We start from the raw sequence: 27,908 nt of genomic DNA, 5'->3' as shown, positions 1-27,908 counted from the left end.
TATGCATTTGAGAAGAATAAATTCATTCCGCCTCATTCTCGTCCCCAGAGTCCGCTTTTCTTTTGGTCAGCACCAAGAACAGGGACTCTGGCCACTTCCAATGGGCCATTTCCGAGTTGCTGTTAGTCTCGGTTTCGAAGTGAGTCTTGGTGCTCAACTATTGTAAGGGAAATGAGTTTGATTTGCATAAGAATACGCAACTGATTTCCGTTTGAATGGTTGTGCACCAGGACTCGCTTTGGAACTGAGGCATGCAGCAACTCGGAAATGGGCTATTTATGCCCAGTCATGGTGAAGGTCCATTTTTGTAACAGTTGACAATCACTGTTGTTTCAAATTTCTGAGCGTGCGCAGACGAGCCAGAACTCCGTGATTTGCGGACTTCCTGCCTTGGAAGTGGCCCGAGTCCCTGTTCTTGGCGCTGATCAAAAGGGGACAAGAATGATTCCGCCTTGGACTCTGATTTTTCAGTTGTCATTTCACTTGTTGCCAAGCAACTAACCCTTCGTAATCGCCTCTTTCAGTTCTTCTCTCAAGGCGCTGAAATTTTGAATTTTATGACGCTATTAGTTTGCTGCTGTTGCGTCCTCTGTGGTAACCGTTCTATTAATTGTATCGTTTGAAGGGTGAGTTGTTCGAGGCACGAACCTGAGAAAAACGATTTACCAGCTTACAACTGTTACGACTTGAAAAATTTATTCAGATAAGCTACGATTTACAGCCAACAGAATCCGGGCACATAATTCAGGTCCCACATGCAGACCCTTGTAAATCCCAATACAGTTTTGGCCCCAGCTGTTTAAACGATGGATATCACTATCCGCCGCATAAATCACTGTCCAGTGGATAAGCCATAGCGAAACCAATTGCACTATCCAATGGATAGTGATTTATCCGGTGGATAGTGTTATCGAACTTTTGAACTTGAACTGGTACCTGTTATTTCGACAAACCTACAATGTCACAGATTCAGTTCAGAAGCCCGAAACAATACAGGAGGATTGCCCGACCCGTTTGGGATTTACAATGTCAAGTGTTCACTATAAAAATAAGAAGCCTTATATTGTAATTATCTTTGACTTAACCTAACCTGTCGTTTTGCACAGGCCACGTTTCGAACAACCCCACTAAAAAAGTTAAATATTAAGAGCTTTTTACCTGTCGTAAATCCCATCCTCTTCTTCGATTCCATTGGGAACACTGGGGGAAAAAGACGTTCAGTTTCAAAGAATTGAATGACATGCAGTTGAGGATGAGAATCGCAGTACGGAGTGTCAGGAATGAATGACACATTCATCTGTCACATAATTTTATAAATAAGATATTTGTCGTCGTCAATAGGGACTCAAACATAATAACATCTAGGGAACCTATGATCCTCGCAGTTATAAAGGCAATTTTTGCAATTGCGTAGAGAAGCCTGTAAAATTCAGGACTTCAACGGGGTTTGAACCCGTGACCTCGCGATACCGGTGCGACGCTCTAACCAACTGAGCTATGAAGCCACTGACGTGGGTTCTAATGTTCCCGTGAGGAATGAATCAATGATTAAATGATATATGAAATGGATCATATATGAACTGCGGATATCAAATCAAGTGAAGCTATGATCCTCTCTACGCAATTGCAAAAATTGCTTTCATTACTGCGAGGATCATAGCTTCACTTGATTTCATATCCGGAGTTCATATATGATCCATTTCATATATCATTTCATCATAATAACATCTACGACGGCGGGGTGGATCGAGGAAATTGTTACTTAAAAACACAACTTTGCACCATCGCACGTCTTCACGACAATTCTATCTCCTTTATGCACGTAGCCAGGAGCCCACGAGTAGGAGCGAGGAACTCCAATAGAAAGCCTATGTCACGGAATTTTTACACACCGATATATTTTCAGACTACCTTTTCCGCAAAAAAAAAAACAACAAAGGCAGTTCCGGTTCGGTGACGCTATGGCGTCAAGTTAGTTTCTGGTGAGACTTAACTGATTAGAGTGTAATGTGAAATGCTAGTTTTCTACCCCATATGAACCATGTGAGCGTTAGCCCTACTAATGGAAATGGGCCCACACAAGTACAGAGATTGGTCTGGTGGAATCTGGAATCTGGTGATTGGTCATCGGGCTCCTGTCAGTCCCGCGGGAATCTCGTTGCCGGGAAAGACGTTTCCAAAAAGTAACAAGGTCTGTCAAAAACGCCCGATCAAGAAGTCGATTCGGCGGAATGCTCCTTCTGATGGGTTCCTGACGTTGTGCAGTGTGGGTGAACTATCCTAAAACTAAAAGGTACCAGCGGTTTCAAGGCAAAGATTCATATTTGTATGTTCACGTGGTCGTCGAAACCTCAAATTTGGTGATTTCACATTGTCGTTAAGGCCGGTTTACACGGTACGATTTGTTGGCCGGTTTTGTAGGCCCGATAAATCGTACCGTGTAAATTGTGTAAAACGTGTAAGATCTTCCCGTTGTCCTTTGAGTATCCGCAATTTTGAACGCTTTAATTTTTTAAGTATTTGTGCGCGTTACCCACTCGCAAACTCTTTGATTGACATGGCGGTTTCTTCTGAAGTGTCGGCCCGATTTCAAAAAATCTGTTGCAGTGCGACAGATTTATTTTGATCGGACGGATTTTCATTCCCATCAATCGGTCGTTCATCGGTTGTCAAAATACACGCACGATTTACGCTCCGACGCCGTCGGGCCGATACATCGTACCGTGTAAACCGGCCTATACACAGATTGCCGCAAAAAATAATAGTTTCGCGCTAAATATATAAGAGAAACAGATCTGTGTTAGTACGCTACGGCGAAAAAAGAAAATTCACCAAATCGTTCCGTGAAGACTCACCCGGAAAGAAGTCTGGATCCCCTGAAAGTATAAGGAAAAAATAGTGGAAAATAAAATCAAGGAATGTCACGAGGAAAGATATTACAAATGGGTTCGGAAGGTTAAGCCCACTCTTAACGTTTATCTGTAACAATGCCCACAAACAGGTGCTGGGTAACGATGTATGACGCGCTACTAAACGTGCAACTGACCTGCGTAAACGACCTATTTTTGACTCTCCATGGGCACTGTACCTTAATTAAATGAAATGAACCTGCGCGGATATGACTCAATTTCTGGGCGAATGATCATCACATTTAATGAAGAAACGTTAGAAATTGCGCAGAAGCCTGAATAAAAATTACAAGCTTGAACAAAATATTCGTTTAGGTTACTTTGCAGTAATCAGTGGTGTCGTGGTAGTGACACATTGGTTTCTCTACATTTGACGAAAGTCTTGATAAATAACACTTACTCCTCCCCGATTCTTTCCTTGATCTTGTCTATTTCCATTCCTTTTTCTGTCGTAAGGACTCTACAACAAAAATGGGGTATTCTGTTATTTCTGACAAAGAGGTAATTTGGTAACACCAAAGTTCGTAGCCCAGAAGTTTCGATCTGCGATGGAATGAGGTCCATCAGTTTATGGTATTATCTAGGTTAAGAAAGGCTACGGCTACATTTTTTTCGGGAACAAAACGTAACGGCACTGCGTTCCGCGCATGATTTTGCATTTAGCACGGGGATTCCTCATGCGGCTACTCGGTTACGGGCCAATCAGGAGAGTTGCGGTCATTAGGGGCAATGATTGGCCATTTATTTGGCGGGACCTGTATTCTAAATTTAGTTCAAGAATTCACTAATAATTCATGAGTCTAATAGCCTATCAACAAACCGATAAAACTTCACCCGCATGAGTTTTCTATCCTGATAAAACGTTTCTCGTTAGTATTCTTTATATAAAGAATACTAATAAGGCATAGCTTGTTTTTCTTGTATGCTAATATTCTCCTCTTACAATTTGAACCATTGTTCTGAGTCTAGGAGGACACGATTTTTGTGGAATGTTTTTGAAGCCGTCCAAAAAACTCGCAGCACGTGTTTTATCGGGTCTAAAAACACTCGCTTACGCCTCGTGTTTTTAAACCAGATAAAACACTGATCCTGGTTTTTTAAACATTACAAGGCCAAATGAGAAAGATCGACACTTCTGTGTTACAGACTTCTGGTAACACGTTACACTTCCTGTCTGCTCAGCCCCTTGTCTGTAACCTGTCTTATTATTTAGTACACGTAACACGAGAATTTTATTCCATAAAGCTCATATGTAAAATCTATACGCTTTATTTTCACATGTGAAAAAAGCCTATACAGCCAATCAGAATGGCGAACAGCTGTTTCATGAGTGGAAGTATAACAGATCAACGATAGCGTAAAGGCCTTTCCGAGCCAATCAGAATCGCGCATCTTTTACATTCAAATTGCTTTTCAGATTTGATCTCTTTTTTTAGCGGGGCCTCTCTCGCCTCTCCTTGCCTTTTTTTCTCCTCCTCCTTGCGTTAAGAAAACTATTTATTTCAATAAAAATTCTTGTCTTACGTGTCATAAACAGCTCACTTCATAGAAAGAGCTCTGTACGGCGTTATATTCACTCGTTATTAGGGAGCTTACGAAAGACGACGCCGACGGCAACGACGACGCTACAAAACAATAGGTTTAGTGAGCAAAAACAATGGCTCTGCACGCTCTGCACGTGCGTTTTACGTTTTGGTACATTTCTTTGCCGTCATCTCCTAAATGACGACGTGAAATGACCAAATTCAAGGTTCTGTGGAGGACGTTAGCACATGACGATGAATTTTCAGTTCTCTCTCTACGCTTCCAACCCACTCATACCAGTTTAATTCCTCGACAGCTACTACACATTTTTAACGCGAAACGACATGAAATAGTTTCGTAGCGATATGAATAACGCGAACTCGTATTTTTAAATGAAGTCCTCGTAGCCGTCGTCGTCCTCGTTTCGTAAGCTCCCTCTTTATATCACAAAGTCGTCGCTCGTTCGGGTTTTCACACCAACGAAATCGTGAATACAACCCTGTACGCTCCACTTTCTATGACGTAAATTATATATACTCAACAAAATATCGCGTTTCTGGTTGGTCAACGACGAATGCATAAATAGGTTCTAGAGTGCAATACGGAAGTTGCTATGGAAACAAAGCGATGGAGCGATTTTGTTGAGAATACAATAAATCAAAAATCGTATGAACTTGCTCGTGATGTTTTGAAAGTTCTCAAATTGCACGAGCCGTAGGCGAGTGCGCCCATAAATCACGAAATGCGATTTCCTGTACTGATAAGATTGCAAACCAGCGTCATTAAGGCCAACAACGCAAGAAATAAATTAGCCTTCGTCCAACGTGTGGCTGTAACACTGAACTCCCTCCCCCGGGTAGACAGTAGGGAACTTAAGCACGCGCGTTGTTGTGACGCGAACGGCGCCCGGAACTGACCTGTTTTCCCCTTTTACTTGTCTTCACACAACCACATTTCATTGTCAAGTTTCTTTTGTCCATTAGAGATGATTAGTATAAAAATATGGGAGACGAGAATTGGTCTCTTCCGGTTGCCGTCTGCGTCTCAAAAACGCGCGAGCTTAAGCTCCCTAGTCTTGGAAGGGGAGGGGGAGGGGTACAAGAAGGCTGAAAATAAATGGGATCATCACTCGCGGCAAACAACTCGCGTTAAGATAACCACGTCAAAAGAAGCAAGTTCCAGATGCCAAGCCCTACGTACAGGTAATATTGTTGTTTGCTGCGCTGTAGCTTCATAATTTCCGGTTTCATGTTGTTCATTTGTATATTCAAAGTACGCGTTTCTTCCATCTTGTTAGCAACTTCTCTTTCAAGCGTCATCAAGATGCCGTGGGCTTCTTGCTTCTTGTGCTTAAGCAACTCGAAGTTCTGGCGAAGTCTATAACCACAAATTGAATCACTGCATAAGTTGCAATCGGGTATTCTCAAACCAAAACAAAATTACACTGCACAAGCTCCAAGCAAATAATTAATTCTACCAATTAGCACTTGGAACCAAGTACACACAAGCGTTGTTAGGTGGAGGAAAATGATTTGGGTTTGCGTAGTATCAGTGGCGCGAGAATTTTTCAACCCATTACGAAAATCAAAAAGTAAACCACAGCAACGGCAAAATCAGTTTTAATATTAAACTTGAATAGCCACAAGAATACGAACTTGCTGCAGACATTGTTGTCTACATGAGCGTAATTTGATTGAAGGATCAGTAACTTTTATACATCTTCTGTTTGCTTGTCTAGACGAACTATTCACCTTCGAGGTAGCCAATTGAAATGGGCAAAAAGCACTATTCACTTATGTGGTATGTACTAATTGTTGATGTCAAAATATTATCAACTTTAATAAGAAATAAATTAAGAAAAGATGTTAGGAAAATCCTTCAAATCGGAGCTCGAAAGGCGACAACAATCACAAAAACACAAACAGGAAAAGCTCACTAGAATTCTGTTGAAGTGATACAAAAATGAAGTAATTCGGAAAAAGTCAATGCTGATCAACTTTATTCACAAACGTGACAACAACCCATTAAAAACAGAAAAAAATTTCGAGAAGTCAGTCACCGGTCGGATACTCTAGCCACTGAGGTACTTATCCTGTTTGGTTTCACGACTTCTAGGATTGTTAAATATGTATGTATGTATGTATTAGAACTCGATATTACGAGGTGGAATTCTGCCTAGGCCTTTGGCAGAATTGAATATTTCTGTTGTCCATAGCCCCTTTGCATAAATGGCAATGTACATCCTAAGCCTCACATTCATGTGAAAAATCCTTTGTCTAGAAACATAAGTACGAGGCTAAGGATGTACAAAGTATTGCTATTCAAATTTAGGCGCCATACATGCAAAGGGTCTATTTGTCTGTCGCAGGGGCGGGCGAATTACACATCACATAAATGGGGGCTAAGTAAGTATTATTTTGTCTTTATGCTAATCATCCTCACTAGCCTCGTTAGCACGAACAAATTCAAAAGAATCTTTGCTCCAAAGTGAGGCTAGTGAGGATGATTAGCACAAAGTTGTTTTTGGCCACCATTTATGAATACGGTCAATATGGCCAGTAAGGATCAAACATGACAATTGCATATGTCATGGGAATACTCACATTGATCGATGTTGTGGTGGAGCTTCTTTTTGAGTTTTTTCATGCAGCGTCATCTGCTCATTAATCATTTTTATAATTTCTTTATGAGCATCAAGTTCTTCATGGTAATCCGCGATTTCCTGGATAAAGAGGGGGATCAAGCAAAACCAGAAACCCATAAGAGTTGAAACGTGTAACGCGCGTTCACAGCTTCCGAATATTCAGTGCGAACTGATTGGTTGAATGTTTCAGTGCTAAGTACCATATTTGGAAACCCCTCGCTCTTGTTGTTCCAAATATGGTACTTAGCAAATTGAATATTCAGAAGCTTGTTTCCCAGCACACAAGGGGCCGTTACACGTTTCAACCCTTATGGGTTTCTGGCAAAACTCAAACTGTTTTTGCTATTAAGAATTCTGTTACTTGCCTGCTATTTTGGTGGATGGAAAGTCGACAGCGAACTGTTATGAGGTCTTTGAAGTTTTGCTCAATGATTCGTTTACTTCTGCACCAGTTCGGTTGTCCGTCCGGACACTGTTCGATAATCCTAACCGGCCGAAAATTTAAAAATGGCGCGCGGTCGAAATATAGGTGTCTATATTTCGACTGCGTGTCATTTTTTTACGTAAAAAGCCTGCTTGCAGGGTTACGGGAGCGGAGCTTTTGTGGTCGAATGTTTCGAATCTTTCCGGGTTTTAGTTTCTGGGTCTATTCCAAGAGCCATAATTCCTTATGAATCTCAAAAGCAAAGGTGTAACTAGTTTTGAAACACAGCCATGCACCTTTTCCCTTTTTTACCTTATTAAGTTACCAAGACTACCGGAAGGTCTTAGGATCGACTTTAGTCGGGTACTTCACCGAGGACCTCCGAGTCATGACATCTAAAATACATCTGCGTCACTACAAGAACGAGTCACAGCATTACTGTGACGTCGCGTTCAAGCCCGAAAGGGTTCCAGGATTTTTTGAAAAACGAGCAGCTGGGAAGACCTTTGAAGACCACATCATTGTTTAAGATCATTGGAATTGTTAGAGAGGCGGCAACAAACAAATACAAATTTCGTAATGAAATAAAAGGAAGGTAAACTGACCTGTTCACACTGGACATAGTTGTTGTGAATTTCTTCGTATTCGTCCGATTTCTGCATGTACACCTTGTGAACTGCTTCAAGTCTTTCTAAATAGATGAGTTCCTGGCCCTCGCCATAGTTACCTCCTACTTCATCGTCCTCCTAAAAACAATCAGTAGTTTTTAAATAAAGCAACGGAAGTCTCGTACACAGCTCAGACAAAAGTAATACGAGACCCAGCATCAACACGAGAGATAAAATTTCCAACTTTGTACACATTGTCACGTTTGGCACGTCCGTTTTTCAGCAACCACGAATATCTTTTGAACGAGCTAGAAATTACATTTAAAGGAGTTTTGGTTCAGTTCTTCGTAATAACAGTGCGTCAATTGCTGGTTTTCAATCACGTGATCAACAGCCATGTTTTTCAACGAAAACAAAAGGAATCGTTTGCATAATAATAGAGTTAAATTCCCGGAGGATTTGGTCGGGGCACCAACATGGCCACCTTTTCTTTGTTTTGGGCACCAACATGGCGGTCGTGACGTCATGTGAAAACCGAGAATATAGTTCGTTTTTTGACAGTTTACAAAGCACCAGACTTCAATGCGGGAAATCGAGGGCTGTGTGAACCCCAGGTGGACCGTATACGAGGGGGGTAAAAAAAGGTTGACAAGATTATAAATGCTCTTTGCGCCGGAGTTCCAGTGTTTAGGTGTTCATATACCGCTCTACTCACTTGTCATAGTTGCTTGGGATAGTCCCTGGTTAAATTCGTCGGCTGCGGTTTTAGATAGCCAGCTGGTCTACCCTTCACTAGTTGGGAATCTATTGTCTACTCCCATCGCTTCCTTCATAAGCCCTAAAACTCTCTTAGGCTGGGAGTCAATGAAGCATAATATGATTTTGACGGTGACACTTGGCCTCACTGACTGGGAGTCACATGGCAATCACATCAGCGAAAAAAAAAAAGATCATCAAATGAAACAATCAGAAATCGTGAACACGTGGGCGGCAGCAACTAGCGTTTAACAACTGCACAACGGCTCGGTACGTGGAAAACCGCGCCCCAACTACTATACTCCTGGGAAGTTCAGAGAGAGGGAGAGAGAGCGAGAGAGAGCCAAGTGTGTTGCGGTTGGGTTTGAAGTTGACATCTCATTTACACAGTCCAATGTAAACGACAGAACAGCTGTGATTCGAAATATACGTACCTGATCATATTTTTGTAAAGGCGTTTCCAATTTCACATCCAATTTAGGATTGTACGATGACAGTGACCTGGTTTTGTAGTGGTTTATAAGGCTGACAACAGACATGAATGTCAGAGGCTCCGAAAACCCATACAAACCATCCTTGTGCAGGATACGAATTAGTTTGTTCAAACCTCCTTTCCTAAAATTTAGAGAATTAAAAATGACTTAGCTTTTTCATGGATTGAAAACATACAAAAAGAAAACTCAGAAAATACAGCACTCGCAATTTCCCAACTCTGGCTTTTCGAGGGTGAAACGTTGTTAAATTTCCATTCCTTCTAAACTAAAGAAGAAAGTATTATAAGATTCCTATGAGACGAAGATATCGCTAGGGCTCACATTGAGGAACCTGCCAGTGCCTCCACAATTCTCATTTTAAATTTCTATAGAACCCACTAGCTGGATGTCCATGGCTTACCTTAGTGTTAATGTGTACTCCCCAGGGAATCCACGAGAGTCCCGAACGATAAATGTCCCATCCGGTTGATCTTTTAGTCTGTCACTGACTGTCTCTCTGCGTTAGAACAAAGCAAAACGAAGCCTTGGTCCATGTTTCTATTATCGTGTAGTGAATAAGGTCCAAGTTTGAGCCCAGTTACCAGCTGCGATGGGCCATCGTGCGCGTGGATTAATGTCTAAACAAACCGACGTGCTGCCCCGGTGGCTAAGTGAAGCACGCAAATTTTAAAAGATTTGATAACAGTTAACTGTCCACCGGATTAACGTTGTCTAACGTTTCGAGCGTATTCCTTTAGTCATAAAGAATCAAGGTACTTGTGCACTCACATGATGGAGACCAGGCAGGGTAACATAATCAAGAAGGGGTGAGTTATTCCGCAGCCAGGTTTCACTAATTGTGATAATATCCATCGGAAGCTGCGAGACGAGGACTTGAAACCCGTTGAAGGAAGAGACCATACTCTGGGTATTAAAATGCACTACACTAAGGTCCCTAAATGACTAATTGAATGTTTCAGTTGCCGAATTGAATGTTTGAATTGACTAACTAAACGTTTGAATTGACCAATTGTATGTTTGAATTGACAAATTGAATAAACAAAAGAACAAAGCGAACACAACCAATACTTAACCAACAAGGCCTAATCAGAAAAACAATGGTTCTTTTGTCTTCCGCCATTTTGGTCCGGTATATGAAAGTCTATCCAAGGTTTGGGTTTAAGAACAACAAGTCTGAATTTTGGCGGGGATGGATACCTATAAATGTTGGCCTAGCTCCTGCAATCAGTCAGAACACATCCCAGCAACAAGATAGTAATCGAAAGATTATAGTTCAGCTTCTCGGTTAGGCAAGTGCACTCTAAATGCTCGTGTCACCATCAAGAAACACATAACTTTTAAGTTAGTCAGAAAGTCCAAAATTATTTGGTAACGGACGATAATGACCATTGATAGTTCATAGGTATAACAATCCGTTTTCAAAGAACAGCAAGAATTTTGATTCTCCTCGTGTATAGCGCGCCTTTCGATAAAATGATAAGAGCTTCACCTTCGGCTTCTATGCCATATTAAAGTCATGGCTCAAAAACTCTTCGCGGATAATCAAAACAGCAAAAATCAAAGAAACCAAGTGGTTATAGTGCTAGATTTGAATGCGCAGAATCAACCTCACAAGAGACCCTGGGAACGAGATTGGCGCTGATCTTTCGGTTTCATATAAAAGGCTCACAACCATCTGGACTAACCTTAACTCTTTTGGGATCTTGAATTCAACTCCACAGCACGCTTTCTAAACAGCCGCCGGGTTTCGTAACGTTGCTTAGTGGACGTTCCCTTAAAATGTGCTTCCCTTGCACAGTCCTCAACTTAAAGGTTCGTTACTTTCCGATAGGCTAGTTTCGAATTGTTCACCAATAAAAGAACAGAGTCGAGGTTCAGGGGAATCATTAGCATTTTGTGTTGTTCAAAACAAAGGAAAATGCAAATAGTTCTCCTGAAACTCGACTCTCAGAGGTTTCATTACAAGCCGATTACCGGCGGTATACCGCCATCTGTTTGTCAGAAATTTGTCTCTCACCGCCGGCTACTCTGCCTTGTTTCACACTCAAACCCTTGTAAAAGATAAGATTGACCGCCGCATACATTGATTACCTCAGTCATCTACTGCAAAAGTTATTGAAACCCCTAACTCTGTTCTCTTGTTGCCGCACAATTCGAAACTAGCCTATTCAAGTATATATCTGCCATGCCTCATCAATTATGCACAGAAGCGAATAACTTACTTATTTATCTGTCCCCAATACCAGGGACAATCTTCCAGCTTCTCCATGTGTTCAACGGGTGTTTCTACCACGATATCAGACTGCCTCTGCTTCCTTGACCTTGGGGGTACTGCCAGGCAAAAATTTTTCAGATGGTAGAACAAGAACATTCAGGGATTGACCCAAGACCCTTTGTTCTTTAAAGTGCACCTTAACTCAAATATTCTTCGTCTTCTACATTAATCTCCCCACCAAAAGCAAACATATTTTACCATTCTTACCCCAAAATTTCGCTTTTTATCTGCCGGGAAAGAAGCGCAAAGTTAAAAAAACCAAACTAGCAGTAATTTGGATGCATGACCGTGATGTAAGAAGCTTGGGTCTATTCTTGATTTGACGTAACAAGCTGCTTTGCAATGCAAAATTTCTTTGAAAACAGGAATGCAGAGCAGTTTGTGACAAAAAAATCGAGACTAGACCCATGCCTCTCACATCACGGTCGTGGGTCCAAATTACTGCCAGTTTTGCCAAGTTTATGAAGAGGGTAGTTTCTAAAGAAACTGTGGTGCTACGTCGGTGGGGAAGTAGTATACGAAAATTTGGTTTATCAACGGAGTTGATAATGTTAATTGGCCACCGTACAGAGATTCTAAAAGCTGACGTTTCGAGCGTTAGCCCTTTGTCTCGGTGGTCTCCTAAGGATTCGCTCTGACGACGGGCTAACGCTCAAAACGTCAGCTTTTAGAATCTCTGTACGGTGGCCAATCTACATTATCAACTCCGCTGATAACCAAATTTTTGTTTGCCAAGTTTACGTGGTTTGCCCGACACAAAAATCTGGCTAACACTGGTGACATACGTTTGCTTTGGATGGGGAGATTTATATTTAGGTGGACTTTAACTTAAAGAGCTACAATGAAAAAAAAATCAATCATTTATCTTTCCTTGCTGGTTTAAACGACTTACTTTCACCAATTCGACTTAGTGATCACCAAGGTGGACTTTGAACGGTTTTAAATTGAGCGTCGTAAAACAAATTCTAAAGTAATTAATTCGACCAATCACAGCAGGTGCAAACAGCACAATTAACCAATCCAAATTCGTAGCATTTGGGTGTAACTTGCTCAAAGCGCGGGAAAAAATCGCCCGTGCAAGTCGCGATTGGTTATGGTTTTACTTTTCATTGGTTGAAAAACTTTAAATCAATCACTAAGTACAGCAATTGCAATCACGTAATTATTTTCGACAATCATTTGAAAACTCTAGTACGTTGACATAAACCCAGCCGGCATTCTTATTTTTCAAGCCTTTCAAATTTTTGAGGAAGTAGTCACTTTTGGTGAGAGTGATTCGAACAAGGGATTATCACCACAGAAAAATCCTTTTTGCTTTTCACGCGAGCTGCAAAGAAAAATAATTCAATCTCTAGCTATAATAGTACGAAAAATCTTTCCATTTGACATTATGCTGCTTAGATACAGCCAATGTCACAATGTATTACCTGGAGGTCTTTTTGTCCAATCTCCGTTAAGCATAAGATGCTCTATAATATTAACTGCTAGTTCATGGTTTGAAACCAGCTTCCTGTTTGAAAAATAAAACACATCAGCAAAATCTTCAAATGTTCAAAACCAAATTAAACTCTTCAACTGTTAAAAGGGGTTAAGTTTCTACAGAAACTGTGTAGCTGCGTCGGTGGGAAAGAGAAACACAGAAATGGGTCTATCACTGTGAAGGTAGGCTCGCACCAAAAACGAAAAATGACTATTTTTTTTTTCATGAGAATTACAAGATCGAGGGTAGGAACTACCCTTTCTTATTTTTTCTATTTTATTTTTATTTGTATTTTTTTAATGACAATAGATTTTACAATACTGAACAATACAGTACAATACATTACTTACAATACTACTTACTTACACTCATAACAATACAATATATCACATACGGCTAATTACATACATTACTTACGGTACTTACAATACTAGTTATTTATTTGATTAATTATAACTAAATTAAATACCAATTCAATAATTTCAACAGAACACGAAAAAGAATAACACACAAGGAGGTTTGTTAACAATATTTGTGCTTGACTACCTTAAGTTAAATTCTCAATTTTTCATTGCATTTTTATCTTATTTATAAATTGTAAATTATTAAGATTTTTCTCGTTAATTTTGCAAATACATATGTACCTTTTTATTAGTAAGATAAGCAGATCCAGTCCCTGGACTGGATCTGAAAAATGACAATATAACACACACGCCCCTTCCCACAATGGCGCAACGCACAAGCATGAAACTTCTAAAACAAGTATGAACTAACGATTTTAATTTAAGAGAGAGAAAAAAGAGAAAACAGTTGATCCTAATATTACGGAAAAATAAAAAATCCTAAACTTGCTTATTATTACAGTCTAATTACGGTATATAAAACTAACTTTACTTAAATAATTATCTATTCCTTTACAAAACGTAAGCGGTAATACTAAATGTAAGTACTAATTTCTTTACTCTAACATTTACAGTCAAATAGTTCAGTCCTTTGCCAAATCAGCAGCAAAATCCACGACAAGTTCTTTCCCACCTCGGCGCAACCTTCTCTTCTGGAAATCAATTTCACCATTCACACTTCACTGCACCCGCGTCACTTTCTTCGATTTTTCTCTTCTTCTTCCTTATCTCAAGCTTCTTTAATTCTTTGAAGGACCTTCTTCACTCGCCGCCACTGGCAATGGGGTTTTGCCATTGATTCTTTCCGGCAGCTCCCGCTACTGGCTCTTAGCAGTGTTCCCACTTCTTTTCACTTTTGCCCTCAGGCTTTCGTTCTCCAACTCCTTGCTCTCCTACACGTAGACAACCTTGCGCCACTTCAACAACCAACCGACGCCCAAGACTTTTCACATCTATATATAGTTAAGCTAATTTATTCTTTTTTTTTTCTTCATTACTACATTACAACACTTAAAAGAAGTCCTATAATCAGATAATACATAATACACTAGGGAATCATACAAGGTAGTTAACACTTGTACTAACGAACTAGACGACTGGCTAAAACTATCTACAAACTGGTGAAAAAATAATTTCGTGACAATCACTTGGGTTGATGTACAGTGTATGGTACATCAACCACTGCAATGAAATTTGAAAGCTGACATGTCGAACGTTAAAACTTTGTCAGAGGTCCAATCGGTCAGTTTTGAACGTGAGTAATGGCGGACCGTGAAATCTAAAAAAACTTACACTCAAAGTAAACGGCATTTGGATAAAAACCAAACCTCAAAATTTTGCCAGTCAGGTGTTAAGCAAACACACTTTCAAAATCTGTACAAAAAAGGAAGTGATTTTTTTTTATCACAAGGGCACTTTAAGGTGGTCAATTTATCAACCCAGTTAATAAACCCATTTCTGCATTCATCTGGTAATTTGTTGATATTTTTAGGTGTGTCCTTCTATCCAAGTCACTTAGTTTTACAGTTCTTCTAACAACGGCTGGAATCTCACTGCTTCTCCCCGGATTTGGACAATAAACCAAAGGATCGCAACTTATATTCATTAACAGAAAACACTACTTACAAAGAGTAAGAAGTGGATTTCTTGGTGCTGTTGTCTAATCCACAGTAAACATGCACTAGCAATAGCGGTAGCCCTGGCTACAAGGCGAAGCTAATAAACTACCGGTAAACACTTTGGAGTAATTCCTTATTTCCTACCAAGTAACATGATAAGGAATCTTTTCCATTTCTAATTGAGTAAGAAAATTATTAAGTCGTTTTCAAAGGAAGCACAATGACAAAAACTATACACTTAGCTGAAGTGAATTCAGATAACGATAAAGATAATAAATTTCCTATTTACATATTTAAAATGCCCTCTACAAGTAATCGATCTATAGGTGAGACCGGACATCAGCATATATACAGACGCTGCTGGCAGCCTTTTGCTTTGGATGTGATAAGGCCGAAAGTTGCGACCCAAAAAGATTATGTCATTCCCACCAACTGCATTATTTCTTTTAAATCTCACACCATCATTGTTTTTTACCATTACCTTTCGTTATGACCACACACTCACTTTTGAACTGATTCAGCTGAAGTAGTAAACATGCTGAACTAGAGGTTTGAAACTTACATGGCATACCGGCGATTTGGCCTCAGCAACAGAGGTGCAAACAAAGCTGCTACTTTATGAGCAGACATATCATTCCAGTCAACATTCCTGCAGACCCTAAAAAAAAAAAAATTAGGACTTCAACGGGGTTTGAACCTGTGACGTGCGATACCAGTGCATCGCTCTAACCAACTGAGCTATGAAGCCACTGACGTTGGGAGCTGGTCATTTGTGGGTTCTAATTTTCCCGTGAGGAATGAATCAATGAATGAAATGATATATGAAATGAATCATGTACTGAAGTGCTGATATGAAATCAAGTAAAGCTATAAACGTTATGGACGCAATTTTAGTAATTATGTATTGAAGCCTGATCATAGATTTACTTGATATCCACGGTTCAGTATATGATTCATTTAATATATCATTTCGTTCATTAATATGAGTACTTCTCAGACTAAAATTGTCTTAGGTCCGAAATGACCAAAATGTGGCATTTCTTGACACAAGCAATGTGGTCTGTAAACAAATTTCACTGTATTTTCCAAATAACACAACTGGTGAGGTCTTTCCACATTTCCCAAATTCAAATTTGTTTATAACACTTTAAGAGACTTGACCAAAATTTCACGAGGCAGTATCAACAGAATTCTTTCCCAGTTATTGAAACAGGTAAAAGGTACACCCAAGAGGTACCAAATTATGGGTTTTAATTAGACATAATTAAAAATTAGTTCGTTGTCAAATGTCTCCTGTCATAATTTTTCGGCTCTATACCCTAAAAGGTTCCACCAAAGCTCCAGCTATGGACCTTTTGAGGCTAAACACCCTAAGAGGTACCAAAACCGCTTTTCTAAGCCCTAAAAGGTCCGACAAGTACCCCTGTCCTTTTTACATGGGAGTCCCCTCCCCACGGGGGAACTGTAACTTCCTACAGAGGGTATTTACAGTAGGATGCACCATGGCTGCTCAAAAAGTCATTGCAACTCCTACTGGACATTATACAGCTCAGCTTAGTGGACCACTCACCATCAGCTGGCTATAATATAGTTAGAATCTCTACTGAACAGAGGATAACGAGCTAGTCTGTGTCGTTAATACAGTGTAAGTCAACGAAGGAGTTACACTGGGGAATGACCAGAACATGATCTACAGCTGAAAGTGTGGGTACTCCACCAGATTTATGTTGTAAACCTAGCCCCTTTCCTACAAGGCTTCCCTGCACTACATCCAAACAACAGAATCCCAACCAAGTGTCGTGATTTAACAATAATATTATTATTTTCACATGTACAGTGCATGCAGGTATGCTTACTTGTAAAGATGCTCTAAGAGGTACGTAAGGAGAGACTTGTTTTCCGCTGGTAAGCTTTCAACCAATTCTGGGATGTTTTCACTAATGGAACCTTTACTTGCACCTTAAAAAAAATACAAGAAGCATGAGTTTACAAACATATCACACAAAGCTATTTAGAGTGAGTTTCAATTGAGTGTCGTAAAACCAAAACCAAAGTAATTACATTGGCCAATCAAAAAGGACTGAGACAATCCGGCAAACCAATCAAAACTCGAAGGAATAGGCCATTTCCGAGTTCATATCTTCCTCCTCTTCAAAGCGAGTCTAAGTGCGAAGTTTTTCTTATGAAAATTAGTTTCCATTCATATCTAAAGTAGAACTAATTAACACCACAAAAACTTCGCACTTAGACTCGCTTTGAAGAGGAGGCAGACGTGAACTCGGAAATGGGCTATTACACGTAGCCAACACAAAGCACGGGAATATGTGCACGCGTGAGCCACGATGGGTTTTGGTTTCACTTCTGATTGGTTGAAAAAATGGCGCGAGAACTTTGAACCAATCACTGAGCGAAGTAATCATAAACCAAAGTAATTATCTAATTACTTTCGACACTCAATTGAAAACCGCTCTAATTAAGTTGTTGTAAACAATTTATCATAGTCTTGTGTGTTGAAAAGTTTCCATACGTGGAAAGTTTTCCAGCGAGGTGCATGAACTACTTGGTTATTTAATTTCATCTTTGGTCAAGAACTTTTCTGAATGACCAACAAGGACACTAATAATTGATTAAGGGCGCGTTCGATTGACTGCATTCCGGAATAGGAATACATGGAATATAAGTTAGAAATCCTTCGTTTTTACGGAGATTCACATTAATATTGTCAAACACCTGGTAAAATGCTATTTTAAACATTTTTATTATCCTTGCTGCTTCGAAACGTGCCAATGATACCGTGTTAATCATCACTCCACATATTCTTATTCCGGAATACGGTCAATCGAATGCGCCCTAAAAAGCCATGTTATTCCCTGCCACAGCACAATTCCCCCCCTCTATTTTCAGATCTAACACAGCCACCGTCAAAGAAAGACAACACTTTCCAGAAAACCCCCTAACAAGAGACACCATGGGCAACAACCCCTCCTGTGGTGAACCTCCACAGCTTTTCACTCTCTGTAGTGCCACTTTTAGACTTTACTCTGTCTAATGCCAGACAATTTCACTCATCAATGGGGGCCCCCATGGGGGCCCCTATGGGGGCAAGAGGGTTAAGACTTCCCATGACAAACCAGTCACCAAAATATCAATAAGTATATGTTTGATTTCCAGTCAAAAGAAGTCAATCAGCATTTTGTCTCACCTATAAAAGAAGGATATTTTTGCTCGGTAAACACACAAGTAGGAAGCTCATTTAAATACATCTTTAGAACTGCAGAGGCACAGTGAGGATTTTTCCATTCCTCATCATCCATGTTTACACCCTTGGCATCTACAAGTTGTAAAACAAAAAAATTAAACTCTTTACACTGTACTTTTCACAAAACATACTTTAGACAACTTTCAAGTGGTACACCTTAAGTACCAAATCTCAGCAAAGGCTGAGATACTAATGCTATCATTAATAACACTGATTTTTAATTAACCATGAGTACACGTTTAGAGTAACTGAAACACAAGAGAGCCAAGAATATCCTTTGCTCTATGTCATCATCTGCAGCCTTGCTCAGAAGACATCTGATTCAGTTTCCTACTAACAGTGGCCTTGGAACTTTCTACACCTAATAGCAAAATGGTTGTTTATTTTTAGTTAAATTCTCCCAAGATAACAACGGTTTATGAGAGTTATTCAAGAAATGGGTTTGACAAGGCAGCACAGAATAAATGGAACTGGAAATGCTTAGTAAAGGAAGTGAAGACCCATTTATACAAAAATTATCGGCATTTAAATCTTAAAGTGGTACTACGACCAAAAAAAAATTTTGTTTTTCCTTTGGATTTCAAAACTATGTTAACTAAACACTAACTCACCCAAGTTTTAAGTTCTGATTTTAAAAAGACACCTGTTTATTTTAGATGGAATTTTCTTTAAAATCTTAAGAGAGCTGGGTCGAGGAGAAAATGACGTCACACACGCACTAGTTTAAGAATGCAATGCGTGTGTACGTGGCCTAATTAATATGCAGCACGGGAGTTTCGGGCTTTCAGACCTTTCAACCCGTGTTTTGCATAATAATAAACTGCGTTTACACGCTGAAATTTTAAGCTAGTGAGTAAATGATGTCATTTTCTCTAGATCCAACCCTCTGAGGTCCAATCGGCCAGTTTTGAACGTGAGTAATGGCGGACCATGAAATCCAAAACTTACACTCAAAATAAACAGCCTTTGGATAAAACTCAAAGCTCAAAATTTTGCCAGTTAGGTGTTAAGCGAACACGTTTTCAAAATCTGAAGAAAAAAAGGAAATGATTTTTTGATAATAGTACCACTTTAAAGCCAGGTACAGACAGTAACAATGCAAATGAGAATAAGCATGCTAAGAATTCCCCCTGGAAGGAGGAAAGTATAGCACTAACTTGATATTTTACAAAGCGAGGAGGAGTTGAAGTGGGAACAACCAAAGACAAATGAGCAAGAAGAGAAGGGTGAGAAGTGACAGGTCAGTGAGTGGTCAGACAAGGCAGGAGCCACAGGCATCAGCATCCTAATCACTCAATCAGCCATTACACACGTATCAACAGTTTTGGGGTTTCCAGTTCATGCGTGAGGCACCCTGGAATGGGAGGTGAGCATCACAGCAGCAAAACAATGTGAACACATTGTGTGAAGAATCGAAGCGAGGGAGAAAGTTTTCGAAAATTTTTCGAATTTTGTGAAGAGAACGACCCAAGAAAAAGCTGTTTTGAGGTAAGGCATTCTAATTTGATTACTCTGCCTTTGTAACAGCAAGCACATTGTAAAAAAGTGTTTTTCTTTTTCTTTGGGGAACAATGAGCACTCGACCTATGGGAGAACTTTCTTATGAAGAAATTCAGACATAGAAAAAAACATTTTGCTATAAACGAAACTTAAAAGTTACTGGTTCGAAGGCTGAGCTTGTTGCTCACTGAAGTAGGGATTAACAATAACACTGGGCCTGGACACTATTTTAACACTTGCACACACTTTTATATTTTAATACCTGCACTTCCACATTTGCACATCTGCACATCTGCAGTAGTGGGCTATGCTCTATGCAGATTACCCAATAAGCATTAAAATAATTTTATCTTACTTTGGTTTAAGGCAGTTCTGAGGGAATTCTTTTCACTTCCTGCTGGAATAATGCCATGGATATTAAGCAAATTTAAGCCTGCTTTTTCTATTGCTTGGACACATTTCATCACTATGGTTGGTGCTGGTTGGTTGGAAGGTATAAACTGAGCTCCCAGTTCAGCTCCAAATATTGGTACTGTTGAAACCAATAAAAAAAAAGGAAGACATTAAGAATTACAGGATAGACTAAATTACAGGATAGTAATAATCAGGGTTTGAGCCAGCTTTATTGTCTCAGGAGACAATCTGTCCCTCTGTGGCCCTTGCAAAGGGACAAATCAGCAACAGCAGCGGACAGAAAAGTTGTACTTTTAAAATTTGTGCAGCCCTTGTCGCCCCCAAAAGGGTTTTCTTTTTCACCAGCCGGAGCATCGCACCGGTATAGCAAGGTCACAGGTTCAAACCCCGTTGAAGTCCTAAAATTTTCATGCTTCTCTACGCAATTGCAAAAATTGCGTTCATAACTGCGAGGATCAAAGCTTCACTTGAGTAATATTTAAGGGTATCTTTAAAACCTTTTTTGTTTCTTAAAAGAAACAATGACTTACACATACATTAACATGTAATGATACACTTTTCAAATAACTTTTTCTGACAGAATACAGGGTACACTATAAAAATTATGACCAATAACATGTCACACCAAAGAGCAACTTAGTCATCTATTTCATTCATTTATCATGCCAGTGTTTCTCTGTGGTTTAGAGGGGTGTAGCATATCAACAAAAATACTTGGATGGGATCAACAGATTCTTAAGGAGGGATTTCAAATTTGGGTATACAGCAAGGAAGTCGATCATATCTGAATTGATAATGAAAAAAAATTAGGTACAGTTGTTTGAGCAAATATGCAACACTGATTATGTCTTGCATGATCTGCTACCACCAAAGAAAACATGTGTACTTCGCAAACATGACCACCTTACATTTTATCAAGTGTTAATTTACTGATTGTTTTAAGAAATGTTTTATTAACAGATGCTTATTGATCAAGATTATGATTGTTATTATACATATCAATTTTAGTTTTAACCCCTTATTTCTGTAAGTAATTCACATTTGTTGAATTTCTATGAATAGTGACCTATTATTTTTGCCTTCCCACAAAGTAAAATTTTCATTACTTTAATGATTATTACCTTCTGTATCACTCAGTCTTCTTTTTCTGCGGCTCACCCTTGGGCATGATACAACATTGTCAAAACTGCACATCCTGTGACACTGAAATCCACACTCGGTGCACTGCACACCCTGCCGGTACAACCCCCACAAGCATTTTCCACACTTATCGCACCACTGCAGTGTGACATAGTTCTGTTCTTTAAAAAAGTGACCACCCTGTGATCCTAGAGACAAAATGTAAGGACAGTACAGTATGAAGTTTAATTAACCTATTGACCGCTGGGATCGAGTCCCATTTCAAGCGCTTTCCTACGCCTTAAAGAACCAGAGATATGAAAATTCAAAACTTCTTGTCGCAAAATCGTCAAAAGAATCGGTTATCTCACATGGCGCGTCGCTTGTCTTTATTGACATACAGTAACATACATACAATTCCCTCACAGATAAATTTCATTTGGTTAAGAAGTAAAACAAACAGAACATTTTCCCATTTCAAGCACTTTCTTACGTTTTATGGAACCAGAGATATGAAAATTTAAAATTTCCCGTTCAGAAATCGACCATCACACATGACATTCGTATTTCTTATCAAAACTTATAAATAAGCTTACAACAACGCTTGCAAAAACCTCTTATGTCTGGCTCGTCAAGATAGAGTTTGTTTCCAAAACGAAACACTTCTCGTCTCAAGCACTTTCATACGTCTTACAGAATCAGGGTCAATCAGAGATCACGTTACAAAATCGCGAAAACAACAAATTGACGCGTCGCGTGTCTTGTTGAATTAAAATATTATACCGGTAACTCAAGTTCGCTCGCAAGCACTGTTTTACGTCTGGCGCATCCAAATAAAAATTTCATTACAAATTAAAACTCCAACAACAACGTGTTTTCCCATTCTAAGCACTTGCTTATGAGTTGTAGAGCCAGAGATAAGAAAATTCTGATTTTTTTTTTTTTTCATTCGTTCAGTGATTAAATTGTTGAGCGCCACCGAAAAACCTGGGCGAAAAACGCGGACAGAAAAAAATGTATCGGCTCTTTCTCTGTTGGCGGAGACATCCTTTTAGCGGTGTTAGTAGGAATTGCCTTCTGTTTTGTTTTTTGTTGTGCAGAACAATGCCATAGATAACACAGTCAAGCAAGTGAATAACAAAAGGAAACACGCGCATCAAATGCGCGCAAATGTGCGTGTCCGCACGCTTTTTTCAACACGTGTTTACGCAAAAATTGTGCGTGCGTTTTGCGTGTGCGTTGGCCGCTTATCTCTGACCTGTACTGTATTTAGATATTCTTTTGTTTTCATTCAAATTAGACCTTGATGCCTCATTCAAGAATACTCTTAAATACTCTTTTGAATTTTCAGCTCAGGAATGAGGCATCAAGGGCTAATTTGAATAAAAACAAAAGAATATTTAAATGACAGCCATTTTGGAATAAGGTCTATGGTGCCAAAAGCCTACATGTACTTCTGCATGTCTTGGGGGAGAGCCTCTCCAAGTCAGCACTTTTCCATCCTTTGCACATCATTGCCTCCCTAATGCTGTGAATCATTGCAAACCCACCTCCCCCTGTCCCAAGCCAGGCCATTATTTTATCAGGTACAGTGCAAGTCTTAACCATCTAGACCACACTCTAGTGAGCTGTTGCAACCAGTATTACATGGAGCAGCCGCCACTGCGGCCAAAGGAAAAAGCAAAAAAAAGTTCTAAAGGAAGCACTTCAAGACGTTGATTACTTAAATCTACGTGTAACTCACTTTACTCTTGCAAAGACAAGGCACAGCTAGCTGCCTAACTTATGCACAAAATGAAGTGTACTAAGGATAGCCCGGTCTTGATAAATCAAGCAGAAAAATAATAGTGAAGATACATGCAAGGGCTGAGAATGAAGATACAATATACAGCTAAATTACAAGTGCGATAACAAAACAAAAAGGTGCAAGCAGAAATTCTTTTGTTCAGACATCTCCAAGCAAGCTGCAGCTGGCAGGGTTGCCACAGATGCTTTTTTGCTTTACATGGATTCATCCAAGATCATCAATAAGCTTTAGCGTGGTTGAATAACCTTACACCCAGCCCTAACCTTTTTACCATAGCATAATAATTTGAAGGACTGCGAAGGAGCAAAAGAAATAAATACAGAGAAGATGGAAAAATAAATAGGTTAGACAAATTTCAGATTTTTCAACTGTCTAGGAACTTTGCAATACATCAAAGTGTACATGTATTGTAACATACCACTTTTAGAAACTTGGTATCCAGTGAAAACTTCATTTTTTCTCTGTTTAAAACAACGTTGAATGAGGTCACGATGACATCAAGATACACAAAGAAAGGATAGGCATAAACACATGTACTTCAGCAAAACATGTAAGAAATGCTAGAGTAGAAGGTAATGTTAAAAGCATACTCACAGTCTCTGAGTGTCCAGTAAAAAGCTCTTGAATTGCAAGTAACAGGGACTGTTTATGTGTACTGTCCCTGATGTTAAGCTGGCTGAGTGATACATCAGTTAATTGTCGCAGCCTCTGTCCAGTAATCTCATTTTCCCTGAACACCTCAGCATACAAGTAGTGATTTGTGGCAGCAAGCCAAATCAACACATCATCCACTTGCCACTCTTCAGGGTCCTGATAAATAGTATGAATTTTAAAATCAATTTTATTATTTCAATGATGGTGATGGCAACAAAAGCGCCACAAAACAATAACATCATTGGTTGAAATGTGAAATTATCATTTGCAGGTCGAAAGTGTCGCCGATTGTCTCGTCTAAAAAACAGCTCAGATAATGTCAAGCAACACGTGGGAATTCAAACACAAGAACTTAACAGCTGGACATAATCTAATATTTTGGCAAAAAGATGCGGCTTATACACGAGTTCTTACAGCACTTTTGAGCAGTATTGTATACTCAAGTCATTAATTAAGATTGAGCTGGTTTGGTAGCCCAAGAACAATCAGGCAAATTAGCATATCAATTGCCTATAAAAATCTGCATAAAAACCAACTTTACAAAACAAGTTGTGATTGTGTTCCTGTTTGATGAGCTCAATTGGGCGTTAAGTTGTCAACAGAAAAGTCTGGAATCACAAAGGGTAAGTGGGTTAAATAGAAACCTCTGGACATGCCTCTTAGACTACAGTCGAATGTGTAACAATAATATCATTGGTTGAAAGAGGGAAAACAATAATAATGATACTTCACTAACATTGTACAATGTGAAAAAGGTGGAAAAATCATGCAAGACTTACGATAGCACAAAGCTATTATTTTGAAGTGATGTTTTAGTCAACATCAACACCATACATGTAAATGAATATGCATATACTGTAGATCATTAAGTCCCTATAAAGTACTAATGTCCAACTGTTCCTGGAAGCACATGTTGGGTTCTTTTTAAATTACTAATTATTATTTATGTCACACCTTACATGTACATGATTGTACAAAAAATCAAGGATATCAACAAGACCCAGGTGCTGGCTGATTTTAGCAGTTGAAAGACCTTTTCACTCCTTGAAATTCAACCAAACAGTAAAGATTTATAGGATGTACAAGTTGTGTATTATTTTTTTCAAAGCCCTCTGTCCACGATCACCAGCTGGATTCATCAGAAGGACACTCCTCATAGTGTGGAGCGTACTAAATTCAATGCTAGTGGGATTATTAGGTGAAACCAGATTTTAGACCAAAATCTCTTATAACCATTATTAATTAACCAAACCTACTTACAGTGATGAAAGAAATGTAAGTCATCATCATCATCCTCACCACCATCATTATCATTCTTATTGAGATTACACATGGTGTCTCTGATAAATCTGTAGCACACTTTGGATGGCATGATAACTCACATTCTGTGGGAGAAAGGAAACTCACAGTAATGTTGATGAAAATTGCCCCATTTGAAGCCCTGGCTGGTTAATAATGCCACATTGCTTGCCAATTTAAGTTGAGTGAAGATGTTACACTTAATGCTAAAGAAAATGAATGTACCAACAAGGATAGCCAAACATTAATTTGGTCTAGATCTTTAGAAAGACTAGATTACTATAACGATCAATATCAGTCCTACTCCTCCTCCTATCACTGTCGTCTTTGTCATCATCATTATCATCATTATCATCATTATCCTTATGAAAATAGCTTGCACTTTAATTGACCTCAAAACCATTGCACTGCCTACTTCATCAAGCAAAAAATCCCACAATCATAATGTTATAATACGAGATGCTAAATCTTGGTCAGGGTAACTGTCATACTGATTGTCATCGTGGCGGTAAGGGTGGTAATAGTTGTATGTAGCAGCAGCAACAGCAGTAGAAGTACATTAAGGCATCGTCTTAGGAGACTATAGAGTTGCACTGTGTGGTGGTTATGGTGCAGAGTCAGTTATGGCTGGACAGACCAATGCTGGAGAAAGTCCCTCACACTGAGTGCGGATGAAGTCTGATATTGATCTGTCTACCTGGTTTTGGGCCTCCCTCCTCTGTCTCTTAGGCACTGACTGCTGAGCAGCTGTGTCCACAAATCTGAAAAGACCTTTTTGCACTGTCTGCCTCCAACCACTCAACTCTGCGACTGCAGTTACACAGTCTGCCTCCAACCACATAACTCAGGGATACAGTCTTCATTCAAGGCCTTCAGGTCTCTTTGGAAGACATCAGCTATTTTTTGCATGGCTGAGGTTCAAAGCATGTAGAGTACTGCTCGAAAGTAAATTGACAGTCTCAAATCAATCCTTGAAACTTGATTTTCACATTGCAAAGGTCAAGACATTCGAGTTTCAAGACACAAGAACCGAGGATCAAGAATCAAGAGTCGAGAAAGATGAAATCTGTGGAATCTGCAAACTCTAGAAGGATTCAAGAAAGCTATTTATGTCTCGAACACTAGCAGGTCCCTTTGAACACCATATTTATCGTGACTCTAAGCAGGCTTTCAATGTTCTTGGCCATCCAGAAAAATACCATCTTCATTATCCTTCTGCATGTAGAATAAAAATGTCGCAATTTTATTCACTTTTTATAAAATATATACATAAGTTTCTGATCTGCTCTCCAGAGACCAGTCGAGCAGCAAGCTCATTTTTCTTGACTCAAAACTTGATACACTCAACTTGAAACAAGTCATGAGTCGAGTTTTGTGACTTGTGAGTGACTGTAAACTTACTTTTGAGCAATACTGTACTACTACTGACAGAAGTGGTTCAATGGAATTTGAAATTGGCTGAGCAATTCACAACTGTGGCAATCAGTCATGAAATTAAGAATGACATTAACTACCAAATTAACTAACCCAGAAATTTCCAAATTAATTAAGGCAAAATAGAAATAATCCACAAAATTTCTTCCAAATTTAAAATGAACCATTATTAACAATAATCCTCATTATAAACTTACTTGAACATCTCAAAACCTGGCGTCCAATTCCCCAGATAAAATCCTCACCTACAAATACAACCATTGGTACATGTCACTCTGAACATTTTTCATACATGTATCACTTCCATCACAAGAATGGCCACACCCTTGAGAGGTCAACAATAATTCATTATATACTAATCAATGATTCTCTTCAGCTAGGTGGTTTTCTTTGTTTTTAATAAGACAGGGCACCATACTAGTAGTAATAAGAAAATTAATCAATGCATTAAACAGAAAACAGAATTGAAATAAACATTTAAGACTAAATCTTACATTGGAAACACCAGACTGGTTTTGTAGCAGAATTCTCAATCAATGAATGTCCAGAATCTGCAAGACAGAGAAAACAAAAAAAGTTAGTGAAGCTGAAAATAATTTTATGTCACAAGCGGCCACCCAATCCAAGCCATTAGACCCCAACAAGAACTTCAAACTCTGGTTCCTCAGTCAACAATGTCTTGTCTATCAACAAATGCCCCTTTGTACCCCACGACCTTTTCATGCACCCCTTCTGCTCATCCAGAAACAACCTACATTTATTAATTACCCTGCAAATTTCCATGCAACTTCTCCACCAAGATCCCAGTGAGTAGCTCCCACATCAGTGGCAAACATTACTGGTCTGTAGTTGCTCTCCATTGTTCCCTTGGCACAATCCTTCTCTGTTGTGTCAACCCCTTCGTCCACTTTTAAACCAAAATCCCTTACACCATCCAGACCCAAAGCCTTCCAATTTACTATCTTCCAAATTCCACTTTCCACATCCTTAACACTTATCTTCACTTCCACTTGCTTCTCCACATTACTGATCCTATCCTTCACCTCACCAACTGAAAAGCATTCTCATTGTGCCTCCAACGACCAAATTCCACTCCAAAACCTAGTTGCCTCCCCTGCATTTGGTGCTTGAGTCGGCCCTGGGTTTTCTTTGCCCCTCAACTCCATGTAAAAGGAACAAGGCGCTCAGTCTAACCTCCGCACAGTTGTCTACAAACCAGCTCATTCTTGTGCTCCCAGACTCCCCCCCTCAACAATGAACTGACCACCCTGACATCCCATTCTTCACA

The 27,908-nt window shown here is 39.4% G+C and overlaps 1 protein-coding gene across 1 annotated transcript in view; it reads right to left on the bottom strand.

Annotated features, from left to right (window-relative positions):
* LOC138022949 (phosphatidylinositol 3-kinase regulatory subunit alpha-like) overlaps positions 1-27,908 on the bottom strand; it is a 37,357-nt gene that overhangs the window by 5,493 nt on the left and 3,956 nt on the right. The window contains exons 2-21 of the mRNA XM_068869974.1: positions 27,115-27,171; positions 26,818-26,865; positions 25,148-25,272; positions 23,828-24,043; positions 23,652-23,694; positions 21,429-21,635; positions 20,249-20,425; positions 18,337-18,465; positions 16,991-17,093; positions 15,697-15,792; positions 13,062-13,144; positions 11,582-11,690; positions 9,760-9,855; positions 9,300-9,480; positions 8,107-8,247; positions 7,037-7,155; positions 5,634-5,810; positions 3,310-3,369; positions 2,856-2,876; positions 1,159-1,200 (exon numbers count right to left, since the gene is read on the bottom strand). Coding sequence (XP_068726075.1) covers positions 1,159-1,200; positions 2,856-2,876; positions 3,310-3,369; positions 5,634-5,810; positions 7,037-7,155; positions 8,107-8,247; positions 9,300-9,480; positions 9,760-9,855; positions 11,582-11,690; positions 13,062-13,144; positions 15,697-15,792; positions 16,991-17,093; positions 18,337-18,465; positions 20,249-20,425; positions 21,429-21,635; positions 23,652-23,694; positions 23,828-24,043; positions 25,148-25,272; positions 26,818-26,865; positions 27,115-27,171 — 2,230 coding nt within the window. The remainder of the gene's footprint in view (positions 1-1,158; positions 1,201-2,855; positions 2,877-3,309; positions 3,370-5,633; positions 5,811-7,036; positions 7,156-8,106; positions 8,248-9,299; positions 9,481-9,759; positions 9,856-11,581; positions 11,691-13,061; positions 13,145-15,696; positions 15,793-16,990; positions 17,094-18,336; positions 18,466-20,248; positions 20,426-21,428; positions 21,636-23,651; positions 23,695-23,827; positions 24,044-25,147; positions 25,273-26,817; positions 26,866-27,114; positions 27,172-27,908) is intronic.

Source organism: Montipora capricornis, chromosome 11 (genome assembly GCF_036669925.1).
Source record: "Montipora capricornis isolate CH-2021 chromosome 11, ASM3666992v2, whole genome shotgun sequence".
Lineage (NCBI taxonomy): Eukaryota > Metazoa > Cnidaria > Anthozoa > Scleractinia > Acroporidae > Montipora > Montipora capricornis.
Note: the sequence above shows the minus strand (reverse complement) of the source record. Positions and strands in the feature narration are given on the sequence as shown.